General features: G+C 40.1%; 3 protein-coding genes across 5 annotated transcripts in view; 1 reads left to right on the forward strand and 2 right to left on the reverse strand.

Annotated features, from left to right (window-relative positions):
* Window positions 1–941: 941 nt before the first annotated feature.
* On the reverse strand, window positions 942–5,893 carry LOC117430429 (complement component 1 Q subcomponent-binding protein, mitochondrial-like). The gene is made up of 6 exons (XM_034050441.3): window positions 5,395–5,893; window positions 4,406–4,556; window positions 3,866–3,953; window positions 2,982–3,077; window positions 2,453–2,578; window positions 942–2,111 (listed from the first exon to the last, which is right to left on the reverse strand). Exons 1-6 carry the CDS (start codon window positions 5,654–5,656, stop codon window positions 1,962–1,964), a joined length of 873 nt encoding a protein of 290 aa, XP_033906332.3. The 5' UTR covers window positions 5,657–5,893; the 3' UTR covers window positions 942–1,961.
* Window positions 5,894–11,429: 5,536 nt separating this feature from the next.
* LOC131701765 (ATP-dependent RNA helicase DHX33-like) lies at window positions 11,430–18,459 on the reverse strand. The gene is made up of 12 exons (XM_059001602.1): window positions 18,240–18,459; window positions 17,055–17,215; window positions 16,381–16,608; window positions 15,770–15,940; window positions 15,321–15,506; window positions 14,587–14,698; window positions 14,281–14,440; window positions 13,691–13,779; window positions 13,426–13,553; window positions 12,738–12,941; window positions 12,243–12,329; window positions 11,430–12,138 (listed from the first exon to the last, which is right to left on the reverse strand). Exons 1-12 carry the CDS (start codon window positions 18,445–18,447, stop codon window positions 11,830–11,832), a joined length of 2,043 nt encoding a protein of 680 aa, XP_058857585.1. The 5' UTR covers window positions 18,448–18,459; the 3' UTR covers window positions 11,430–11,829.
* Window positions 18,460–18,554: 95 nt separating this feature from the next.
* Window positions 18,555–25,244, forward strand: part of LOC117430878 (calcium/calmodulin-dependent protein kinase kinase 1-like) — a 67,980-nt gene continuing 61,290 nt past the window's right edge. The window contains exons 1-3 of one of the 3 annotated variants that reach the window (XM_059001607.1): window positions 18,555–18,737; window positions 20,199–20,344; window positions 23,294–24,690. The gene's annotated coding sequence lies outside the window, so the exon portion shown is untranslated. The remainder of the gene's footprint in view (window positions 18,738–20,198; window positions 20,345–23,293; window positions 24,691–25,244) is intronic. The other 2 variants (XM_059001608.1, XM_059001606.1) reach the window with 2 other exon arrangements.

The following is a 25,244-nucleotide window of genomic DNA, read 5'->3' on the forward strand; positions in this document are numbered from 1 at the left end:
GTGTGTGTCATGTATTTGTTTTAACGAGAATCCCTTTGAACAATAAATATGGATCTGACTTTGGTAGTAGGAATGTCCGTTCTGAAACTGGTTAACTATTTCTTAAATCAATATTCTGTATTTTGTAGTACATTACCTAACTCAGATTAAACATGTTTTTGCCTTAAGAATCCCTGGGGATATATTGCCTTTTCAGATTCTTGCTAGCTTTACAAAAACTTGTTTGGATCCATTTTATACATTTTCTATAAAGGTCCTGCCCCCCCCCCCCCCTGTCGGAAAGCTCAGTCATAGAAACAGACAGCAGTAGTCAATTTCTCTTACTTGAATATCAACTACATTTTTAATACTAATGGTTTAATTGGTGTGAGATCCATGTCATTTAGCAATAGTATCAGATGAGTAAGATGTTTAAAATTGGTGTTAAGTCTCAAGTTTCAGGGTTGGTTTGTTGTTTTTTTTTTCTTGGTCTAAGTTGGATAGTAAATTACTCTGACCCAAAACCTTACCAGCAGTGCTGCATGTAAGTTACTGTACACTATGTTTTAACACAAAGTAACACTATATTCTTACAGATTTTTAATATATAGAATTATATTGTTAAGTTTTGTTTTTTAGATTGTAGATTGTACTGATTGAAAATAAATTCTCAATGAACAATGCAATACCTACTATTATAGCTCCACAGTAAAATAGGACTGTTTGGTTCATCAGCCCTTCTGTGTGTTTGCTTATTTTTCTTGTTACCCTTTTTGCTAATTCTCTTTGAATTGAATGAGCTTGACTGTATTTTAATTGGATCCTCAACAAAATCTAAGCAGCAAATGCTTTGTGAATGGCAATCCTTCAGTATTCATTTTGGGGTGTTTTTTTTTTGTGGTGTGATCCTACTGTGTTTCAAGTAATAACAAATTATTCAGAAAAAAGAAAAAAAAACAAGATCATTTTTATGAATTTTCTTATTTCCCATCCACATATTTTGATGGATTAACAATGAATAAACAATAACTGAACATTTGAAGACATGATCATTACAAAGCTATATTCTATTGTAAAATAATTTAACAAGGTTATTCAAAGCAGTAACTGCAGAAAAAAAAGGGTTAGATGAGACTCAACATTGTAATCTCATTTGTATAACATCTGACATCTTTGCTGCTTTAAAATGTTAAGCAGCTGAGGTTTCCTTATTTGTTGCAAACTCCAGTTTGATTACAGATACAGTATGGATGTAAGATGTCTGTTTCAGATGCCGATTTACATTAATTGGATCAACAATGTAAGTTGATGAAAATGTTCTCACATGCTTGTTTAAAAGCATGTCCACATCATCCTTCCCAATGGGGGAATTGCATTTGTAATTAAAGTATCATCCTTGAAATAATATAAACTATATAGTAATTATATAAACTGCACTGACACATACATTATGATGTTGAAGTGTGTATTTGTGCTAACTGCTCTGATAACTAGTCTGGGAGATTCTCAAAAAAATGAAAGATGTCTTCTTGAAATTCACAACTGCATACCTTTATTAACGTGGTATGCAATAGTAAATACCAACACAAATACTGCACAAAACAGTTCAGTATTTCAGATCAGGGTTCTCACATAATTACTGGTTACACAGACCCATGTTACAATATCCCTCTGTGATGTAATAGGCTTGTCATACTTGTGCTAATGTTTAATAGCATATCGCTTCAAATACACTTTAAACGTTATTTTAACCCTTTTATGGTGTTTGCAATAGTTTCTGTCACTCCAATATTGAGTTCTAACTGATGATAAATAACCTAATAAATGCAAAATATGTTGAAAAAAATAATAAAGCAACACAGCTTTTATGCAAAGATCATAAAAAGGTATTCAAGTATTTGAAGCGTCCAAGTTTGTTGTGATTTTGGTAGCCGCGTGAAGCAGCAGGATTATTAAAGGATTGTTGCATTAAAGGAGGTTCTTCACTGGCACTTGACAAAGCCACTGAGCTCTTCGAGGAACTTGATGTACTCCTGGTGCTCCAGAGCGGTGCTCAGCTCCACCAGCTCATCAGCAAAGGTGTTGTCAACCCCGCGGTCAGCCAGGAAGTCCATCAGATGGTCATACAGAGCCTGTGTGGTGGAACAGAGACATGCTTAATAGAATCACTAGTTAAGAAAATCAAACTGCATATTTTAATCAATACAAATTGTATTCCCTTTTCTATTCACCCAATACAATACCGAGCCATTCACTTTGTCAAAGCACAGGTTTTTGCTGTTTAAATGCAAAAAAACTGGTTCATTTGTAAAAAAAAAAAAAAAAAGTGTGGCAATTGTAAATAGGAATGCATTATTAAACCCATTTAAAGATATTTTGAATGTTTGCAATAAATAAAAACCATTCAGGGAAATGTGTGACAATGTTTAAATTGTACTCCAGTAACACCCCTAACGCCCAGCCCAGTACACACCCAGTCCAGGGAGTCGGTGTTGAGTGTGTAGCTGGTGTCCTTCCAGTCCGATTCACCTGTGGGCTGGAAGCTGACCTCACGGATGGCAAAGATATCACTCTCCTCCTCCTCTTCACCGTGGGCTACCTGGAGAGCAGTGCAGGCGTGTCAGCAACACGACAGACATGCATAACAGTAGCATAACAAAATTCACAACCGAGATTGCATCCTTGATTTGTGTTGTACACTATATAAAAGATGCATCTCCCTGTTGCCCAAGACGACAGATCCGAGCTATAGGTTATCACTCCATTACTGAAGTTTCATGGAGGGACAGTTTGTTCTTTTTGTTTTTTGATGTTTGTTTTTTTTTTAAAGACAGACTACAGACCTAAAATTAAACCCACTTGGGAAAAACCCTGAATTCACAAGCACCAAATAAATGATGTTGATTGCCTTGTGGCTTCCATGTAACTCTGATCAAGTGAAGGAGGTTAGCTTTAGTGTACCCTGAAGCATCACTGGGAGTGTATCTCATGTCAACACCAACCTCATCTTCAGGATAATGACAGTCAAAAACCAGGGACTGGGTTGCAGACTGTTTTGTTACTTCAACAACAAAGTTGGGAGATGAGAGAATGTCAGGCTGAAAGAAAAACATTAAAATAAAACAGTGAAACAACAGTCAGATGTTTAGCCGATATATGCTGAATATCATATTGGGTGCTGTTCAATAAAAGCCAATATCCACTCCACAAGAGGACCTTGTATGGGTCAAAATCAGCTTGTATCTTACACAGCACCCTATGCTATATTCACAGTTCAGTTAATTTTAATGGGACATCGTTTCCCTCTGCTATCAGATACAAAGACATTTCAGATGGCTGGATCACATTAAAAGATTGAAGTAGCAGGGTTCCGAAAAATATACCATTACATGTCCCCATGTGTTGCTACAACTGTTTAAATAACATACCTGTCATTTTCCTTTTCATTGTTAACATCCTGGCAACGTTTTACACTTATAACTTTAAAGTCTGCTTCAAAGCTCTTTTCAAAATATCCGCTCTAGTGCACTGGGGGTTTGAGATCTGTCCTCTAAATCATTTACACCTTCAACTTCCGTACCACATCTTGGATCATTATTGCTGTGTTACCTGTTTTACACCATCAGTGCATTACAGCGGTCATTTTGAAAAGAGCTTTAAAAACAGACTTTAAAGTTGTAAGTGTAAAAAGTTGTCAGGATGTTAACAATGAAAAGGAAAATGACAGGTATGTTATTTAAACAGTTGTAGCAACACGTGGGGACGTGGAGCGCTATATTGTTCAGAACCCCGCTACTTACTCTTTAATATCAGGGTATACCGTACTGTAAACATATAACCAGCGGGTGCCTGGAGGAGAGCAGGTACAGTATAGCTGCAATCTCACCTCCGTTTCTGAGGGCTTCTCTCCCTGCTGGGCCTCCTCTTCAAAGGAGGGTGGAATGCTGTTGTTGACGTTGAATGTGATTGTAACCCTAAAACAGCACACAGAACAGGAAGAAAAAAAAAAAAAGTCTAGCAAAATCCATGCAGCACAAATATGCAACAGGCTTTAGTGGAAGATGGAGCGTTTTACCTTCAACTGATGAACTATTCTATGCATGGTTTACTCTTTTCTGCATTAAAAAGGTGTTACACTAGCAAGGGGACTGTTTTATGACAAGCATTTTAGAATTGATTTGTTAATAAAAGATAGTATCAGGAAGCCTTTGACTTGTGTGTATCCTAACTGTACTGTATTACGTTACTACATATTAGGTATTCTGTAACAAGTATGTTATAACCAAAAATGTTGATTTTGACCCTCGCCTCAACTAAGTTGAAAGGTAACATGCTGTTACTAAATGTTTTCCTTGGCAGCAGACAGCGTCTTTGTGGCTGCAGTACAGGATAGCCACACTGTCCCCTGCCTCCTCCAGGCACTCACTTCTCTCCAGAGGTCTTCCGGCTGAGTTTGGCCTCTGTGCCACTGAGTTCCAGCTCCCAGCCGCCAGACATCTTGGGCAGGGACTTGTGCTTCTGGATCTTCCTCTCCTCTTTAATCTCATCCGACAGGAACTCCACAAAGGCCTTGTCGCCTGGCGATAAGACAGCATTATTAAAGTATTAAAGCAGGCAGTGATGGCTTTATGTACCCGTTCATCTTCATGCACTGGTCAACACACAAAGCTTGTTTTCAGAGGATACTGTAAATGTACATTACACATGCCTAAGAGATCCTGTATTTGGACGTGTTGTTTATGTTCTTATAGGCACACATTAGTAGAATAATAGGACTCCCATGTAGCAGTGTGAGTCATTCCAGGTTTTACAGTGAGCCTTAATCCCAAATTACCTGTACAAGAGGTGCATGGCATGTCTTCTTAATATCACACTAGACACTGAAATGGCAACCATACATTAGACCAAGTTTAGCTTAACGTCTAGGTACTTAAGCACACTAATGATCAATTCCTTATGGATTTACAGAAACCCACTGATAGCACTATAGTATTGCAGACATCTTACATCATCAATTGATGCCACAGCTATGAAGCCAACGTCACGTGGTGCAGCCTCCCCCCACCCCCACCTGTATAGAAACTTTTATGACCCAGGACACTATCGAGTGCTAATAAAGCATTTGCGTTTTATAATTCCAAATACTGCGGTACTGTACAAACGCGCTGACGTGCAGTGAAACGTGTGTGGAGTATTAACCGCATGCCCTTACCAGTCTCGTACTGCCCTCAGACACTAAAATGGTAATTTTCTCAACGCCATCACGTGTTTTATAACTGAATACAAATTAACCAATGTGTTACAGAATAATATGGATAGTTTGGCTACCGAAATTCAACGTTGCTGTATCACTTTAAACAGATCTGTGCAATCTTCCAAACGCAAACTTTTTTTTTTTATTATTTAAAGTGTTACCTTCTGTGTGCAGTCCTCCGCAGCCACATGACAGAGAAGGAATACCCCGACTCGAGCTTAACAACCCCGGCCTGGATCCCGATGAGGAACCGCTACTACACAGCATCCAGATGGAGCGTGTGAAGGGCCGATATGTAACCGAGCTTGGAGCGCACAAGGCCGGCCGGAGGAGCTGTTCCAGTCCCCGGGAAGTAGAGGCGGTGGCAGTACCGGAGGAGATCCGTGCTGCAGTGCAAACGACTCGGGTAAAAGACTTAAACATGTTGCCAGGTAGGTTGGATTATATTATAATGTTAACTGGTGATCGCTGTAACGAACGGCAGAGTTTAACACCTACTGAGCAGTCAGTGCAGACGCTGCTGGAAACGCGTGTAGTTAAGAAGGACACCCTGACCTCCCCTTCACTCTCAACTTTCAACTCCGCCCTGGAAGTGAGTTTACGGATGTGCCTCTCCGTCATGACTGTCTGCGTGACCTTTGCAGATTGGCCATGCGCAGGTAGCTGTGAGAGAACAGAGGCGGATACAAAGATGTTCTGAAAAATAGAGGCATGTCACAATTAACTAATAAAGCTATATATTCTAACCTGATGTGTGGAGTAGTGGTTAGGGCTCTGGTCTCTTGACCGGAGTGTTTTGGGTTCAATCGCCAGTGGGGGCACTGCTGTTGTACCCTTGAACAAGGTATCTTGTAACAATTGTAAGTCGCCCTGGATAAGGGCGTCTGCTAAGAAATAAATAATAATACTGTGTTGTTGGAATACTGTTATTCAAATTCCTCGTTCCAAAAATTTTGATTAATCTTTCTGTGTTCGAAAATGGCCATTTATTTAGACAGGAATGTTAATGTTTAACTACGTATTTTAAAATTAGATTCACTTATAATTAACAAAAAAATGAGTAAATGACACAATACAACCAAGTGGTGTGTAAATATTCTCTGTATTATAAAGAAAATATTTTACAAAAGCGTGTTTCACTCTGTGCTGCTTATAAAGTACTGTACCAATTCAATTGCATGACGATTTATGACGTCACTTTTGCACAAGTCCACGTCACGCTTCTGATATGCAGTGTTCCAAAAATCACGTTCCAACTCGTGCATTATTTTAATCCATTGTGAATGGTGCATGGAGGAGCAGAATGGTACCGTACACAACATGGGTAAGGTTTCCAGTCTTCTATTGGGCCACCAAGATCATCCAACAACAACCAACACGTTTTCTTCAAGTCACAGGTTTACGTTTGTATTCTTGAGGTCCGGCAGCGACTTCTGAAACACGATGTACTGTACTATAATCTACACTCGACCTCGTAAACAGAGTTGTTACCTGTATTGTTAACCTGTTTTTGTTTCCTTTTTAATACAACAAATTAGCTTTTTACTTTCGTCCTGAGCATACACTTTGACCTGATAAGTTTTAGCAGCCTGATCGAACACTAACCATCGTTAATAGGAATGCCCCTGAATTGTCATTCACGTGAGAGGAGTCATTACCCGAGATCCTAAAATCCATCTTATGTACTCTTAGTAGAATTAGCAATTTTATCAGGGGCTCTCTTATTTTTATAAACTTTATTTCACTATTACACTTCCTCCTCACCAAACCCAGGCTGAGACCATGGGATTTCAGCCTGACTTTCAAAATGACCTACAGCACAGGAAAGAACAAAGAAGTAGAGATTTAAACGGTTTAAAATGTACAGTGGTGTATTTGAAGAACAGAAAGCTGCATGTACATGAGTTAAAACAAACACAGCTGCGCAAAGAACACAAAGGTTTTCTGTGCAGCGAGGAATACAGTGAATCTCTCACGAGGTAAGAAAATGGATTTGATCACTTCGTTCAAAGACCCCAGCCTTTGGGAAAAAATCCCATTACCCTAACTGACAGCACAGAGGTGCAATCACAGCCATATTCATAAACACCTGAAACCATTAACTAGGCACACTCAAGGGTTGTCTCCAAACATGACTGGAAGTTGGCCCACTGACTCCTCCCATGGGTGCAACATATTTTGGCGCAGTCATGTTTTTATGGACATTGCTCTGCATACAGTCACCCAAGAATAGTTCAAATGGCACCATTTAAAATGTACAGTGCCTTAGTAGTGTGTACATCTTTACTATTCCCACATACACGTTGTATGTATATGTATCTTATACATAACAGATTTCCATGGCATTCAAAGACCTTCTTCAGTGTCATTTCCAACAAGCACCTCTTCATGGTCTTGAACAACAGTGGCAGCAGTGTGGAGTAATGGTTAGGGCTCTGGCCTCTTGACCAGAAGGTTGTGGGTTCAATCCCCAGTGGGGGACACTGCTGTTGTACCCTTGAGCAAGGTACTTTACCTAGAGTGCTCCAGTAAAAACCCAACTGTATAAATGGGTAATTGTATGTAAAAAAAAAAATAATGTGATATCTGTATAATGTGAAATAATGTATAATGTGATAACTTGTAACAATTGTAAGTCGCCCTGGATAAGGGCGTCTGCTAAGAAATAAATAATAATAATACTGAACTTGTCTACACCTGACCAGACCCGAAGTAAAGCTATGCTAATTACTGTAGATTTCAATCATTTCAAAACCCTAGTGGGGATGGTGATTAATTGGTTAAATGAAACAATTCAGAACACGGTTGGAACAATGTCCATCTTAAACAACCTTCAAGTATTGCCTGCATGTAGAAATGAAGGTGAACACAGGCCTCAGGTGCATATTCTGGTCCCTGTTGGCATGCTTTTTCTTTCTCTATTTGGAATACCAATGACTACAGAATAAATGACCACCAAGTGCTGGAGAAAAGTTGTTAGATTCAGAATGATCCTGATAAACAGCCCAGTCCAACACTTTACTGGGGCTCAGTTTTTGCCCTGGCCTGTTTGTAATTGAACAACACAACTAACTATATAAATTACACTGTATATGTGTGTGTGTGTGTATATACAGTGCCTTGCGAAAGTATTCGGCCCCCTTGAACTTTGCGACCTTTTGCCACATTTCAGGCTTCAAACATAAAGATATGAAACTGTAATTTTTTGTGAAGAATCAACAACAAGTGGGACACAATCATGAAGTGGAACGAAATTTATTGGATATTTCAAACTTTTTTAACAAATAAAAGTGAAAAATTGGGCGTGCAAAATTATTCAGCCCCTTTACTTTCAGTGCAGCAAACTCTCTCCAGAAGTTCAGTGAGGATCTCTGAATGATCCAATGTTGACCTAAATGACTAATGATGATAAATAGAATCCACCTGTGTGTAATCAAGTCTCCGTATAAATGCACCTGCACTGTGATAGTCTCAGAGGTCCGTTTAAAGCGCAGAGAGCATCATGAAGAACAAGGAACACACCAGGCAGGTCCGAGATACTGTTGTGGAGAAGTTTAAAGCCGGATTTGGATACAAAAAGATTTCCCAAGCTTTAAACATCCCAAGGAGCACTGTGCAAGCGATAATATTGAAATGGAAGGAGTATCAGACCACTGCAAATCTACCAAGACCTGGCCGTCCCTCTAAGCTTTCAGCTCATACAAGGAGAAGACTGATCAGAGATGCAGCCAAGATGCCCATGATCACTCTGGATGAACTGCAGAGATCTACAGCTGAGGTGGGAGACTCTGTCCATAGGACAACAATCAGTCGTATACTGCACAAATCTGGCCTTTATGGAAGAGTGGCAAGAAGAAAGCCATTTCTTAAATATATCCATAAAAAGTGTCGTTTACAGTTTGCCACAAGCCACCTGGGAGACACACCAAACATGTGGAAGAAGGTGCTCTGGTCAGATGGAACCAAAATCAAACTTTTTGGCAACAATGCAAAACGTTATGTTTGGCGTAAAAGCAACACAGCTCATCACCCTGAACACACCATCCCCACTGTCAAACATGGTGGTGGCAGCATCATGGTTTGGGCCTGCTTTTCTTCAGCAGGGACAGGGAAGATGGTTAAAATTGATGGGAAGATGGATGGAGCCAAATACAGGACCATTCTGGAAGAAAACCTGATGGAGTCTGCAAAAGACCTGAGACTGGGACGAAGATTTGTCTTCCAACAAGACAATGATCCAAAACATAAAGCAAAATCTACAATGGAATGGTTCACAAATAAACATATCCAGGTGTTAGAATGGCCAAGTCAAAGTCCAGACCTGAATCCAATCGAGAATCTGGGGAAAGAACTGAAAACTGCTGTTCACAAATGCTCTCCATCCAACCTTACTGAGCTCGAGCTGTTTTGCAAGGAGGAATGGGCAAAAATTTCAGTCTCTCGATGTGCAAAACTGATAGAGACATACCCCAAGCGACTTACAGCTGTAATCGCAGCAAAAGGTGGCGCTACAAAGTATTAACTTAAGGGGGCTGAATAATTTTGCACGCCCAATTTTTCAGTTTTTTATTTGTTAAAAAAGTTTGAAATATCCAATAAATTTCGTTCCACTTCATGATTGTGTCCCACTTGTTGATTCTTCACAAAAAATTACAGTTTCATATCTTTATGTTTGAGGCCTGAAATGTGGCAAAAGGTCGCAAAGTTCAAGGGGGCCGAAAACTTTCGCAAGGCACTGTATCATATATATATATATATATATATATAGCTGCCACAATTCCATGCAATCTATCATTTGATATTCTAAAAGTAAACTTTACAAATATTAGGGAAATAAAATAAAAAAGACTGGATTAACAGCAGCTGTATTAATAAATGGTCTGTCCAGCAGTACTTCACATGGGTAAGACATTAGATATCAATGGTATATACATTTTGAGGGAACCCTTGTTTATTTTACAGCTCAGTTCTGGCACAGTAAATGATCCTGGAAGTACCAAAGGGATAGAAGCACTACTGGAAGTAAATCTTCAGCTAGTTATTCTCTTTGGTGCCAGGAGTTATAAAGACAGTCTGAACACGGCATGGTTAAGAACACAGAGAGGCTTCCAGTTATCTTACATCACACCTGCATGAGAGGGCTTCTGTCCAGTCCCCAAGTCCTTCATCACGTCAACTGGACATTTTCTTCTTGTGGAGTATTTCTCTTGCCTGGGTTTAGAAGCCAATCCTGTTCTCTCTATAGGGAAAATCCCTCCCTATACATAAAATAATCAATTGGGCGTTGCTTTTTTATGATGCATACATCAAATTCGGCCAACCGTTGCCTTACATTGAACGCAGGAGCTAGTTCTAACCAGCATGGAGTTAGTCTTACCGGTTTCACACACTGGTGAATTCTACAAGACACACATTTTGTTCACCCCCCAACCCAACCCAACCCAACCCAACCCAACCCAATCCAACCGTGGAAAAAGTCTCAGGACACAATGAATATTTACCAGATTTATACAGCCCTTGTTGTAATGAGACATACAGAAACTGGAATTAGAATAATTGTCTGCTTCTTTTTTGCATAGCTCTGCTTACATGACCACTGTGGTCATAACTTGTCTTTCATAGTTAGCTTCCTGGTAGTTCAACCTTACCCACCTGGAATTTTCTACTTTTTCCGATAGCATTCACACTACAGTAAAATCATCTAATCCATGTAGGTAACCAAAAAAGTATTTGGTCAGGTGTAATGGTAAATAATCATAAAATAAACCAAGGTCTTTGCTTTTTACTATTTTTTTCAATAGTAAATTATGGTTGCAGTCTGTTTTACAGTTGTACTTAAGTTATAAAAAACCCAATGTTTAGAAAGTGTCCACCAGGCAGACTTCCAGAAGAGTGAAGCTATCCTGTACCACAGTACAGTAGCAGCAGGATACATATTGTAAACTATTAAACACTCAATAGTGGTACATTTACAAATACTGAAGGCATTAGGAAATACTTAGTTGAAATGTTGTCATTGAATTTTTGAAAGTTTCTAAACATCTGCAGAAACAAAAAGTACAACAGTAAAACCAGCTGCACACGTTAGCATCGCATGAGGTGCAGCGCTCCCTTTATTCCACGGTTAGGCCAGGTCGACTCTGAATTGTAAATGTACTACACTTTAATGTGTACAGACTTCCAATTCACTGCTCTCAAAATTTCACAACTTCTTTATACGTCAAAGAGTGTAACAACAAGAACTCTGTATCGTATTCACTGTATTACAAAATTGTTAAGTTACGATATTGACCGCTTCCTCGTACCTGCACCAAAACAGGTTTAAGATATTAATCCGATGAATTCCTTTTAATTAATCGGTTTTCAAATCATGAAAAAAAAAAAAAAAACCTGGGTGCCTGGATTGTGTGTCAGTAGAAACTCCTGTAAGCACACCCAAAATCCTGTAGAACAACTCTCCTTGACGCCACACAAACGCAGGTCTTCTGCTATAGAAACTCTTTGACCCCCCTAAACTGGGGTCCACGTTTCATTTCAGGACCGTTTCAGGACCGACAGCTGCTGAAGAGCTAACCCCAAGGCTGCGCTCTCGAAGACTAGCTCTTGAGCAGTCGGAGTTTCCTGCGGAAGTATTGGGGTGCCGCGTCGTGCAGCCAGTCTGGGTCCACCAGGCACAGGTCCCTCATGTAGCACTTGGAGGTGTGCAGCAGCTCATTGAACACCACGTAGGCAGGCTTGCCCTGGAAGAGCACTGAGGAGGGGTGGATGGAGACCAGCTGGTGGGTGTGCAGAGTGTAGTAAGACCCGTCTGGCTGCAGCTCTGCGGCGTTCATGAAGAGCCCGTGTGCCAGGCAGCGGCGGATGTTGGCCGTGTCTGTGCGAGACGACTCCATCGCCATTCCCAGCTGCGTTACCCGGGAAATAAGCAGAGACAGAAATGAACTACAGCAGGCTTGAAACCAGAAGAAAACCCTTGAAACCAGAAGAAAACCCAATAAAAGTCCTGTACCTTCATACAGGTTTCTCTCAGCTGAGATCGGACCTCCGACACCAAAGCCATGTTCCTGCTGTTCACAAAATTCTCTCGACACCAGTCCTGTGGAGAACAGAGATTGTACTGAGGTTAAAAATATGTAAAATATTCAGTTTAGTGTACAACGAAAGGCTAATACAATTCTAACATGGTCTTTTTCCATGCACACAGATAACCTGTGGCAGTGCCTGAGCCAATGCAATGCTCCCAGTGGAATCGAAGATCAGCAACTTGGCATAGACAGGTCAGGAACCTGCGCTGCCCTCACTGTGTGACTCCTCCACCACACCACACAGCCGTGCCTTTACCAGGTGAGCAACTACACATGTGATCTTAGACGTTTAAATATAAATGAATAGCCACCTATTTGAGACCTTTCCACAACAGGTTTCGTTGAGGTTTAAACATTAAAGAAATGAAAAAGGAAACTTACCGCCCTAGGTAATTTACACAAACGTAAAGGCACTGTACCTTATTGCCCTTGACGTTTCTGAAGGCCCAGTAGATGTTGAGCAGGGTCATGTGGTCTCCCTCGTTGGAAATGAATTTCCTGCGGACGGACAGCACGTCATCGCGGCGCGAGGGGGGGTTATAGAGCACGCTGTCCACCGAGAGCAGGGACACGATGGTCAACACCTCCTCTGTGCAGTGGAACTGCGAGGACAGCAGGATTGTCTAACACAGACAGAGAGAGATAAACACTTCCATTGTAATCATGGTTACTTTTTAACAGTAATTGAATCAGTGTACAAGGGAAAGATTTTATAATCGTTGGAATAGATGGATAAAAGGCAAAAAGGATGTGCTGTGTTATGTGCATCATATTCAGGGATCGAAATAAAACTCCTGTTGTATTGCAGTTTCACCCATTCCAGGTTTTAATACATACCTGATTAGCCACTGTATAGGTAACAGACTCAGGTGTGTCTTAAAAGTTTGTAGTAAAACCTGGAATGGATCACACTGCTATGCAATAGGGGTCTTATTTCAATGCCTGATATTAACAATTTGGGACTGTGGGAATGGGTCAATGCAACCGTCTTCAGAATTATTCCACCTCAGACATAGAAAGTTCCAGCCTGGGCTGCAAAAGCCAGGGCTGTCAGTGAAGTTCATTCTAGACATGCAATAATAAAATTACAAATAAAACACCACTGACCTTCGCAAACCTGGGTTCCAGAGGAAAGGAAGCCATTTTCTTTCCCATTGGTGTGAGAGTCACCTGGTCATCCATGCGTTCGACAGCGCCTAATAAATCCAGCTGCTCAATGGCCGCTCGAACAGCCTCTGTTGAACAAAGATCTCAATTAAAGATTCACTGTACACTCCCAGTTTAACAGGGCAAAGGCTTCAGCAGTGTAACACTGCTAGTCTAGTCTGTATCCACCACAATCCAACAGGAAGGAAGTAGAAGACCAGCTCACCTGGTGATGGTTTGGACATGAAGTCGAAGGTAAGCACATTGGGGATCCGCAGGGCCAGTAGCTGCAGCATCACACTGGCCAGGTTGCACCTGCAGAAACAACACAGGGCTTCAGGTTATTCACAAAGGGCTTTCAGCCAACAGATCCAGACTCTCATTATCACAGCTGACTTCTCAGAAGTATTGTAGGTGTTGCATCCCTAACGGAAAATATTTATAAATGTTATTACTTTGACTATCTCTTTTTACACTGAACTGTTTGTCTAGTTTCTTTAAAGTGTGACCGCTTCTCTCGTCTAAGCTACAGCTGTGGCCAAACGTTTTCCGTCACCCAACAGAATGAACACATTTTGCTCCATAAAGACAAATGAAACCTGCTGAATAATGTTATGTTAACATATTGAATTACATACCGCTTTGTGGTTTTCCATATACTTAACGAATAACTGACAAATGGAAAAATTTGACATTTCGGAATCTAACATGAAATACTGTACGGCTTCCGGTAGACTTTTGCAATCTCATTTTGTAGTTTCTTTGTAAATGATGTGAAATAAAAGATCTAAATGATGTCTCGCTGCGGTGGCCCACCTCTGGATCTCTGGCACGGTCATGTTGTTGAACTGGTCAAACTGGTCCTCGGTGTAGAGCCGGTAACACACCCCACTGTCCTCCCGCCCAGCCCTCCCTGTGCGCTGCCAGGCCTGGGCCTTCGACACCCTCTGAACCGCCAGCACCTCCAATCCACTGTCTGCGGAGAGGGGAGAGGTGAGAGTGCAGTTCTAATACGTATGACGTGGATGAAACACTGAATCACACACAATCTAGAGAAATCTAATATCACACATGATGTACCAGGTGTCAGCGATGAGTGAACCTGAGAAACAGAAAGCCTACCTGGGTTGTAGCGTTTCGCCTTTACCATCCCTGTGTCAATGACAAACTTTATTCCTGAGATGGTGATGGAAGTCTCTGCGATGTTGGTGGAGAGAATCACTTTCCGACAGCCCTAAAAAGCAGAATTGAAAAGAGAAATTAATTCACAAAGCACAGGAACGTTAGCAAATAAACATTACAGCTATGGCCAAAAGTTTTGAATCACTTAGAACTTTAGAACTGAGATATAATTAATATATTATTTAGATCTTTTATTTAACATCATGTAATCAAACTACAAAATGATATCGCAAAAGTCTACCGGAAGCCATAATAGTAGTACAGATTTTCATGTTCGATTTCAAAACGTCACATTTTTCAATTTTTGTCAGCTTTTTGTTAAATATACGGGAAACTACAACGCGGTATGGAATTCAATATGTTAACGTAACATTATTCAGCAGGTTTCATTTGACTTTATGAATTTGTTAATTCTGTAGGGTGATGCAAAGCTTTTGGGCAAAGCTGTAAATGTGTCACTTAATAAACAACATTACTATCCACTGCCACATGTGTAAATAGAAAATTAGAGCAACGTAAATATAAAATTGTAAGCGTGATACCAGAAGAATTCTAAAGAACATCTTTGTACAGTCAGGGTTCTTCCCTCTGTACCCCAATGCTCTCAAGAACTTGAACTGGGCTGGGTTTGCACTGCTATAGATTAATGTGCGAGCGCACAATCACTCCCTCACCTTGGGCGCTGTGTGGAACACCCGCAGCTGCTGTGTGTGAGGCAGGGATGCGTACAGTGGAATCACTACCATCTGCCCACAGCTGTCCGGGAGGTGCTTAGCAATGTCTCTGCAGGTGCGAGCCATGGCCTCGATCTCCTCCTGCCCGGTCAGGAACACCAGGATATCATGAGAAGAGGGAGCCTCCTGAGAAACACAACACCCGCAGTCAAAGCACACATTTTAACTACTGATTTAATGTACTGTTTTGCTAACGTCACTGGTCGGTAAAATGTATAAGACACTACGAGCAGTGTAATTGGTCTACTTGACTTAGCTGTAGAACTTAATTGCTGATTAAACTAAATAGCATATCTGTACTCGCCATCTCTGTCAATGCAATTACACCCTGTGTTAAAAAAAGAACACGTCCATATTTCATCTTGAACAGTCCTGCACACTCAACTTACTTGATGGATCTGGAACAGGGAGATCAGGGCAGCTTGTAGGTAGTCAGTCTGAGGCTGCTTTGTGTAGAAGATCTTGATGGGGTGCTGCCGCCCCTCCAGATACAGCACTGGAGCGTTGTTAAAGTACTGGGAGAACAGGTCTACATCCATAGTAGCTGACATAATAATCACCTACAGTGCAACACCAGGAAAACGACAATTAGCACTTCACTGCCTACTGAACTAATTAGTATTTGCAATTAAAGTCTTGTATAATGAAGTTTGCACAGATCACACATCACTTCACTGTTTAATCCCAAAACAGAAATACAGAATATTGTATTGGGCGCTGTAGGATAAAAGCTGATTTTATCAATGAGAGCGCAGGCGAAAATCAGCTGGGATCTTTTTTTATATTATATAGGGAAAAAAGAAGACTTAAACAGTACAGCGAATCTACATGCCACGTCACTTTCTATCTGATACAAACTGCTATGTAGCGATTTCAGATCACATCAGTGTCTGCTCTATATTATAAACTCATTATCCAATAAGGAAATAACAAACTAAAATGCGATGAGAATCACAGCAATCCTGTATTGTTCCCGATTTAGTTTGGACCAGAGCCTAACCTTCAATGAGAACTTGTTCTGCTCCCTGCGTTTCTTCTGTGCTGCCTTCACAACCCCAAACAGCACGTCTGTGTGCACAGTCCTCTCGTGGGCTTCATCCAGAATCACTACGGTGTAGCGCTGCAGCAGGGGGTCCCCGATCGCCTCCCGCAGCAGCATGCCGTCCGTCATGAACTTCAGCTTGGTCTCTGCGGAGGTGACATCCTCGAACCGGACCGTGTAGCCCACCTGAAGCACACAATGCACCCTGTTACTCTCAGGCCACATTTCACTCCTGTCCTTTAAAACAAAACTGTTTGATTTACTGAAAAAGGAACAGGGCTGTAAGCTGTAATTCCTGTCCTGATTAGTTAAATGTTCTTAATAATGCTGGATGTTAGAGCTATTTATCCATGTATGTATTTCTAGAGTTATAGCTGTTGGTTTGCTGGCAAGACAAAACCCACAAATAGAATTATTCTGAAGCAAGAGCAAATGCATGTTTACAGAAAGGGATAAAAAAAAATCAAGTGTAACAATAATATAATAAGTAAGAAACTGTTCACAACAGTATTATTTTTAATACTACATATTAATTTATTTGTGAATACCAACAGCAAGGTGACTTAAGAATTTGATTAAAAAAATATGAAATGGGGAAAAAAAGCAACCAAAAAAAGATGTAAACGCTGTACCAGTTTTCCTAATTGACACCTCTTTTCCTCGGACACTCTTGTTGCCAGGGAGATGGCTGCCACCCTGCGGGGCTGTGTGATGGCAACAAGGCCCTGCCTCCCGATGCCCGCCTCGAACAGGTACTGAGGAATCTGCGTGGTCTTCCCTGAGCCCGTCTCACCTGAAACACAGGGCAGCAACATGAACAAGCAGGCACAGCCTTTCCAGAAGACACTGGCACCCCTGAGCTTGCACTGTGGCTGTTCAGGCCATATCTACATCAAGTTAAATGACAAAAATGGAAAAACACAATAAACACTCACATCTCTCTCTCTCTCTCTCTCTACGTGCAGTCTGAAACATCCTGATATAATAGATTTTGTATCAATTATTCACATTTTTGTGTACCTACATTACTTTTTTGTTTTTTCTATGCATATTTTTAGCTATTTTCGAGTTATACATAAATATTTTTTTCTGAGGCTTTCGCTTTTTATATACTGTATGAAAATATTGTTTTAGGTTACGTTCGTTTTTTTTGTGACAATATGTATAGTAACTCAACAGTACTTGCACACTTTTCCAATTGTTTTCCACAACTTTTCTGTCTTCCACAACGAAATCCTTATGGTCACGGGCATATTCTTCTGGGGGTTTTGTGTGTTTTAAATTCCACGGTTTAAATACTCCCTATCGAACTGTAATATAGCTTGAAATCTAGTGTTTTTCTAGTGTTTATTGTGTATATACACCGATTTCATATTTTGTTTGTATCGGGGGTGTTTTACCGTTTTTTACCGGTTAAATCGGTCTATATTTGATATGCATGTTCTTAATCGTATTCAGTGTAGTACTAGATGATTCACCCAGTTATAGTAAAAATTGCCAATACACTTGCAAATCAATCTTGTACTACCACTGGGATAGAAGCCAGATCCCTATTGCATAGCCGTTTCATCCATCCCAGGTTTTACTACGAACTTCATTAGCCACAGCGTACACCTAGCTCATGCGAATCTTATTACACTTAATGAAACGACAAAATGGATCAGAATGCTATGCAATGGGAATGCTATTTCCATCCCTTTAGCATTGAAGTTGTCAATGCAATACAAAAAATATGGGCACAGGCACTTTGTCACTCACGCAAGTTGTATTCACAATTTATATTACCCTAATATGATTGACGCGCGGTCCTCACTTACCTATTAAGACCGCACTGTGCAGCTGCCGGAGCTGGTTGATTAGCTGCTCTCTCGCCTGGTAAATAGGGAGGTGTTTACGTTGCAGTTCCACCGGTACAGATGTGTTTTCTTTACTAGGTGGAAGCATGCCAGGTTTTCTATTTAGACGAAAGAGCGGTGACCCCGGCTTAAATTTCTTCGCCGGAGGAGGTGCAGGATCTTGGGGCATGATCTAAAAAAACAAAAAGATCGGAATCGTTTACAAAATGTGCAAAAACACAGATCTACTGTTCAACACCCTACAAACACGCGGACTTCCACGATTCATCTCGCTCGCAGTCGCATGCTTACTACGTCACTTAAAAAAAAATACAACTTTATTTGTTTGGTTCTGTATAGGCGGCTGTTAACTTTTTTGTGGCAGTGAGCTTATTGTGTTGTCGAGTTCAAATGAAAATAAAGTCAAGAAAACAAAAACATCAAAAACAATACAATAACGGGGATGCTAAGTAATGGAAGGTGAGTTTGTTTTTATATTTGTATTAATATATAATATTTTTCTTATTTGAAGAGAGTTATGAACTGTAACAAAAATAAGCAGTTGGTCTAATCTTGCCTATCAGTTTTGTACGGTATATACTGAAGATATTTAGTTTAATTATTTTAACCTGTTTTAATAGTATACTGTAGCTCATACCATTTAGTTATGAGACGAGGCTAGTTATTATTTATTTATTTATTTATTTATTTATTTATTTCTTAGCAGACGCCCTTATCCAGGGTGACAATTGTTACAAGATATCACATTATTTTTACATACAATTACATTCTTTTTTACACATTATTTTTACATACAATTACCCATTTATACAGTTGACCACATTTGTTTGTTCCTAGTGCAGTAATGTTTATCTAGTGGAGAGGTCTATATGGAGTGTTTAGCTGGTGCATTATAATCTTCTTAGGACTCCACACGTCGTCGCTGTTTTAAACTGATGTTTTGTTTACCTTAACGTGTGTCAAATGTGTGGAAACATTCTATTCCAGTAAAGTGCTGCTTATCTGAGCAATTAGTAATATTAATGTAATGAGTGTTTGCAACAGTGGTTCAGATTTTCAATTACTTCAAAGGCCACGCAATTGGCAAGCACAGTTAACAATTATTCCGAACACCTCCGGATCCTGTGTATTAAAAGGCATGATTAGCATATCGTCTGCAGTGCGGCTGTTACCATGGGGACCAGTCTATAAGCAATGTGCTTTCTCTGCAGTCCTGCAATGTCCATCAGTTAACTCTCTAAAGTCAAGACCAAGACTAGTGAAGTCCAGTATGTTCATGCTGGCTTCAGACAAAACTATCTTGAAACAGTAATGTGCATCCTTTTAAAGTGATAATATTGAAACGGATTTCCCTCGCTTTAAATTATTAACCTGAAGGAAATTTAACAGGGAACAAAAATACTGCGGCACCCTGACACTGCTAAGAAACAGTGTGCTTTATTGATCAGTCACTAGATAGCTAACATCTCCAGATAAAATCACTTTGGTTATTATCACACTGATTCATGTCGGTCACATTTAACAGACGTACAATTGATTTCGACTGCACTTACACGTGATGTAAAGTGTGGTTGCACATAGCGTACAGAACAATGCAATGTGTGTTTACAGCTTTCTTATGTTCGTCATTATTACATTGTGTCATACATGTACTGTATAACATAGTGTACTGAACCCTGTTGTACTCAATCTAATACCTACTGCTGTGTTTTAGTTACAAAGCCAAACAGAATTATTATTATTCTCAGCACTTACTTTGTCAGGTTGTTGGTAAAGTGAACTCCACTTCTTGTCACCCATTAAAGGGTACCTTTTTATTTTAGTGTTACATGTTCCTATGTGTTGCTACAACTGTTTACGCAAGGTGTGTATATTGTTTTAATTTAATTTTACATTTTGACCACTTTTTAAACTTTTAAGTTGCATTGCCTGCCTCAAGATGGCTTCCCATGTACCCGCATGGACCTCTCAGAACTACATTTCCCATCATCCTCCTGCTCTCTGGTAAATCCATCTCAGTTACATATGTGAGCAACACATGGGAACATGTAACTCAATAAAACAAGGTATTTATGTACCCTTTAAGAACAATCTCCTTTGAAGTGAAATTAAATGGGTTCTACCAGGAATCCAGGCTTTAAACTGTGTCTCTTATAGTCCATGTCATGATGCAGTTCCCTGACAGCAATGTCCACTTGCTGTTCCCTAACATCCCCATACCAGCAGTGGCTGATAGATTAATGAGATTCACTAGTCAGAGCAAGAACCTGAATACTATTTATTGCATCCACAGCCTTTAAGAATCCTTAAAGGTGTATAAGAAACACAAATGATGGTTCACTTACTTTATGGCGTTTGCTTTGAGTGGTTCTTATTGCGGCTATTCAAATATTGATGATAGTTGTGCAAACATAAACAGGTAAGGAGAGAGTGAAGTAATAAATAATAAAAGATCCACAGGGATTTGTTTTGTCATAACAGCCCCCTTTGTCACAACCAGCCTGCCTACACGTTTCTGTTCTGAAGACAATGCAGTAGCTTAGTCAAATGCATGCTTCACTGACTAGAAAGATGGCATGTCAGTGGGAATAGAGATATATTGATCCCTTTTAAGGTAAGCAAAAGTGTCTGGAGAAACTGATAGTAACGTCAGACAGGCTGGCACCCACTGAGGTATGAAATAGCATTGTAATGAAGACTGAGACATTGGGATGCAGCTTAGTTATAGCAAGCCCAGCATAAAATGAAAGTAGCATACATATCACAGAACACAGCAAGTGTTCCTTTGTACCTACAAAGGAACACCAGTAGGGGGAGCTAGGATTTGTGGCAATAATAATATTTATTATTAGACTGGTTTTCAAAGCCAAAATTAAGATTTGCTTATGTAGCCCCCACATGTAAGTATTTCATCAACTACAATACATTTCTTCTACAATTCATCAACTAAAGTATTCAGCCTCCTCTGCTGGTTTGTGGTGCTTTGGTGTGGGACATTTGATGCCTGTTTTTATCTTGCTTGCTACATATCTTGGTGTCCCTTAATAGATAATCTACCACACTTAAAAATGAGTGACGTCCCACAAGTACAGCCCTAATGTTATCCATTTGCTAACGATAATTATTGTATGGGGAACTTATTCTTTATTTGACCTCCAAGAATGGTGTTCTCCAATGATGGCTGTCAAGACAGGTATTGTATTGTTATAGCAATCTTGGCAGAAACCTAGACTTGTATGAGTATATTGAAGTGTATTAATTCTCATGTAGTGCCTGATATGTGTTCTGCAAACTGCATGAGGTGGTTATTTAGAGAGGATGTGAATGCCTGTAAGGGCATTGCAATCTTGTATAGCACATTTCAAATTAGTTTTCAGATTTGGAAGCAATGTTATCATAATAACTGCATAAAAGAAAAGCAGTAAAAATCTTATTAATGCATATTAAATCGGGTACAGTTTCCTCCAGCAAAACCATTTGTCAAAAGCAGTCTGTTCTTTTCCTTTGCAATTAGTCAGATCTGGTCTAATTTCACCATTTCTTGTTTATCTTAATGGTACCTCTGACAGGTCACATGATTGCAGTTAGGAGAAAATCTTTTCTAAATTGTAAACACTTTAGTTCATGATGACATCTTCTGAGGACTATATCTATTATTCATTTTGTAATTCAATAATATTCTAAGTGCCCTTTTTAAAGTATTACCAGAATTTGAAATTAGATTTTTTTTTAATAAAAACTCCTTGCTTCTCATCCTCAAGCGAACATTGCTGTTGCCGATAGTACAAAATGTCTTTGCCATCTGCTCTAAAGTAATGTTTCTCCAAGAACTACAGCAGCGTGAATTCATTCTTCCTCAAGGGAGTAGTTAGACAACTTTCCAGAAACTGAAGAGAATTACAGCAAAGAATTACAGCAAAGTCCCATTTGCTTGTACAGTGCATTTTCAGCTGGATTACCACTTTCCCATATTAAGCTGGGCTGAAATCCTTTCAATGAAACGCTCCAGTACAGTATAAAAATAAATCTAATTTAAAGGGTGTGTTGCTTCAAATGAAATGTTCTTAGTTTGTACTGCCCTTTGCCTTTTCTTGATGTTTGCAATCGTTCTGTGCTTCGTTTTGTTGTATATATGTTAAGGTACAGGTGGTTGATGATATTGAAACCCTCCCAGTGCTGGTGTGGAATAGTCTAGAGAGACTGTCTCTCCACAGCTATTCCCAGTGCCTTTCTCTCCAGCTGGCTTGGGCTGCCTGGTTACTCTGACCCCAGAGCTCCCATTGGGAAAACAAGTCAAAACCAATGAAGCTTTTCAGAAGCCCCTGGGAGAGACTCCAACTGGGTACAGCTGTGCACAGGGCCCAGCTCGTAACGCACCATCCTTCCTGTCTTACTGCTTCACATTAAGGGAGGTCTGTGTTTTCACTTGGGTTCAGTAAATGCTTTTCAGTTTACGTTGCCTGCCGTTAAGATCTGTAACACAGGCTAAATCAGCCAACCTGGCTTTTCTAGAAGAGCCTGCCCCATTTACAGGATTTATTCACCACTCTGCTTCAAATGACCATTTGTTTTGGCTGGCAATATATTGCTGTGCACTAGATGGCAGTGGTGCTTACTAATATAAAGTCACTTTTTCGATTGGATCCCCCTTTTAATCTGATTTTAAACACATACACTTAGTAAAGTAAGAATATTCAAATACAGCATTTGTTTTTATTTAAAACAATTTTTGCAGAGGAAATACAGTGTCTACACCTAGTTTTGTGGTTTGTCTAAAATTAACTGCATTGTCATCACCAGGAAAGAAAATCTATCGATCTGCAGATTACCTGTAAAGCAACCAACTGTAGCCAAAATAAATTCAGACTGCAGTTTTAAAAGGTTCAATTATCCTCGTGATAACATTTTTCTTGTTTTCTGTGTTGGCCTAACCTATGGTGATGTAAAGAAGATGCTGATAAAGTCAGTTTAATGGCTGCTGATTCGAGTGTCGTCTTGTCTTCGCTCTTGTGTAGATTCATACAGGATGAATCATTGGAATCCTGAGGGAGAACAAGATTCTCCTGGAGACAACGCCGTTCCCTTGACGACAGCAAACAAACCCAACTCTCAGAGGCCTAATCAGCAGGCACATGTACAAGGGTGTCCCACGCTGTTTCCTGCCCCACAAACCAATACAAGGGACTGGCAAAGCTAGCATGACCTTTAAAAATAAATACATACATAAGTCTTTCATTGAGTACACAATGACGGTCTGCAATACAGAAATGTAAGCACATTGTTTAAAGCATTTGGCTCAAAATTGATATTTTTAAGCATTTTTCTTTTTGAAAGGATTGCAATTCTAAAGGTAATGCCAGGTTTCCATCTGCACCATGAAACCAGTCTATAACTCTCGTTCCAGTTTCAAACTGGGGCTGCCACCAGTTCCTTTTGCGATCTACAATACAATCTGCAACCAGACACACATATCAAAGGGCACCTGCATTTATCATGTGTTTGTAAAATTATTTTTAAACGAATTCATCAATCTCCAATATTTCCCAGTGTAACGTATTCACATTCTTCTAGTTGTATTTTGTTTTTCCCGCAGTCTGAGATTGCAGCGCTTGGATCTTTTCAATTGGACGCTCTTTAGTGCATCATCGATGTGTTGGAAAGATTGAGTTTTGCCAGCCTGCAGTCCCAGTTGATATCGATTTGATCTTGATCTGCCGCTGAAGGCGCAAGGCTGATTTCAGATCGCTTTTAAACCAATCCTGGTGGCAGATGACAACGTGGAATAATATACAGCTAAAAGGGACACTTTATATCGTATGCAGTTCCTAATAGTTTATTTTTTACCTGTTTTAAAATCCTATTAAGTGTGTTGTGTATGTTTTTAGATTTAGATTGCCCAATTATTTTACCCCCAATGTTCTCCCCAATTTAGAATGTGTTCCCTCACTGCAGCAGTTCTCCACACCACTCAGGAGGACTAAAGGTCTTTGGAGGACAAAGGCTAGCCCTGTAGGTGTCCGCTTGAGCTTCCTAGGCACCTGGCTAGCAGGGTCCACTGTAGCACGATGAAGAGAAATGCTCCCTGCCAGTTTTGCCTCCCCCAACCTGCGGGAGTGCCAGAGCCAATGTGATGCTCCCTCCCAAATCCATAGCGAAGACTGTCTGTGAACCTGCGCTCCCCTGACTGTGTGACTCACCCTGCACACCACACAGCAGTGCTTTTACCAGGGGAGTCGCTCAGGGACCCTGTGGTTCTCTATGTTTATGCTGCACTGAAGCCCATAGGAATGGCACTAAAGCCTGGGGAATGCTAACAGGCTTCCACACCTCCTCACAGTCAACCTTGAAGAATCAACCAGAGTGGAAACAACCAGATATAATCATCCAGAACACACAAGAAGATATCAAACAGGTAAGTCATGTATACACGTACACTATGCACAAACGAAACTAGGAGTGTGCATTTCTGATTTAGAAACTTAATGGGGTGCATTTTCTGAAAATTAAAAAAACATTTTGAAGTAGAAGGATGATTTGAAATTCCCCAGATCTCGTGATTGCTTCAGTGACATCTGGGTAGTGTTCTAACAGTCTGCCAAAGAACATACCGTACAACTTCTCACAATCTTGTTACAAATATTATGGCATTATTACTGCATTTCTACCGTGATTGAAGTTCCTGTTCAAGTCCGCCAGAGCTGGTTCTAAAGCTGGCTATGTGGTTTTAAAGACTAATAATAATTAAATGTGTTTTTTTCCTGGTTTTAATTATTGTATTTATTCATGTTTGCTCTCATGCGGTTTTTAATGTGCATACTCAAATATTATTCTGTTTTTGAAAGGTTAAATGCCTACGAGTTCAGGAGCTTCTATTTAGTTCTAGTGGCCTTGCATCGGTTTGTGTAATGTAGGCTAGATCAGAGTCTTTATGTTAGTAAGTGCCAACACCACTTTACGGTGACTCAT

Source organism: Acipenser ruthenus, chromosome 26, assembly GCF_902713425.1.
Source record: "Acipenser ruthenus chromosome 26, fAciRut3.2 maternal haplotype, whole genome shotgun sequence".
NCBI lineage: Eukaryota > Metazoa > Chordata > Actinopteri > Acipenseriformes > Acipenseridae > Acipenser > Acipenser ruthenus.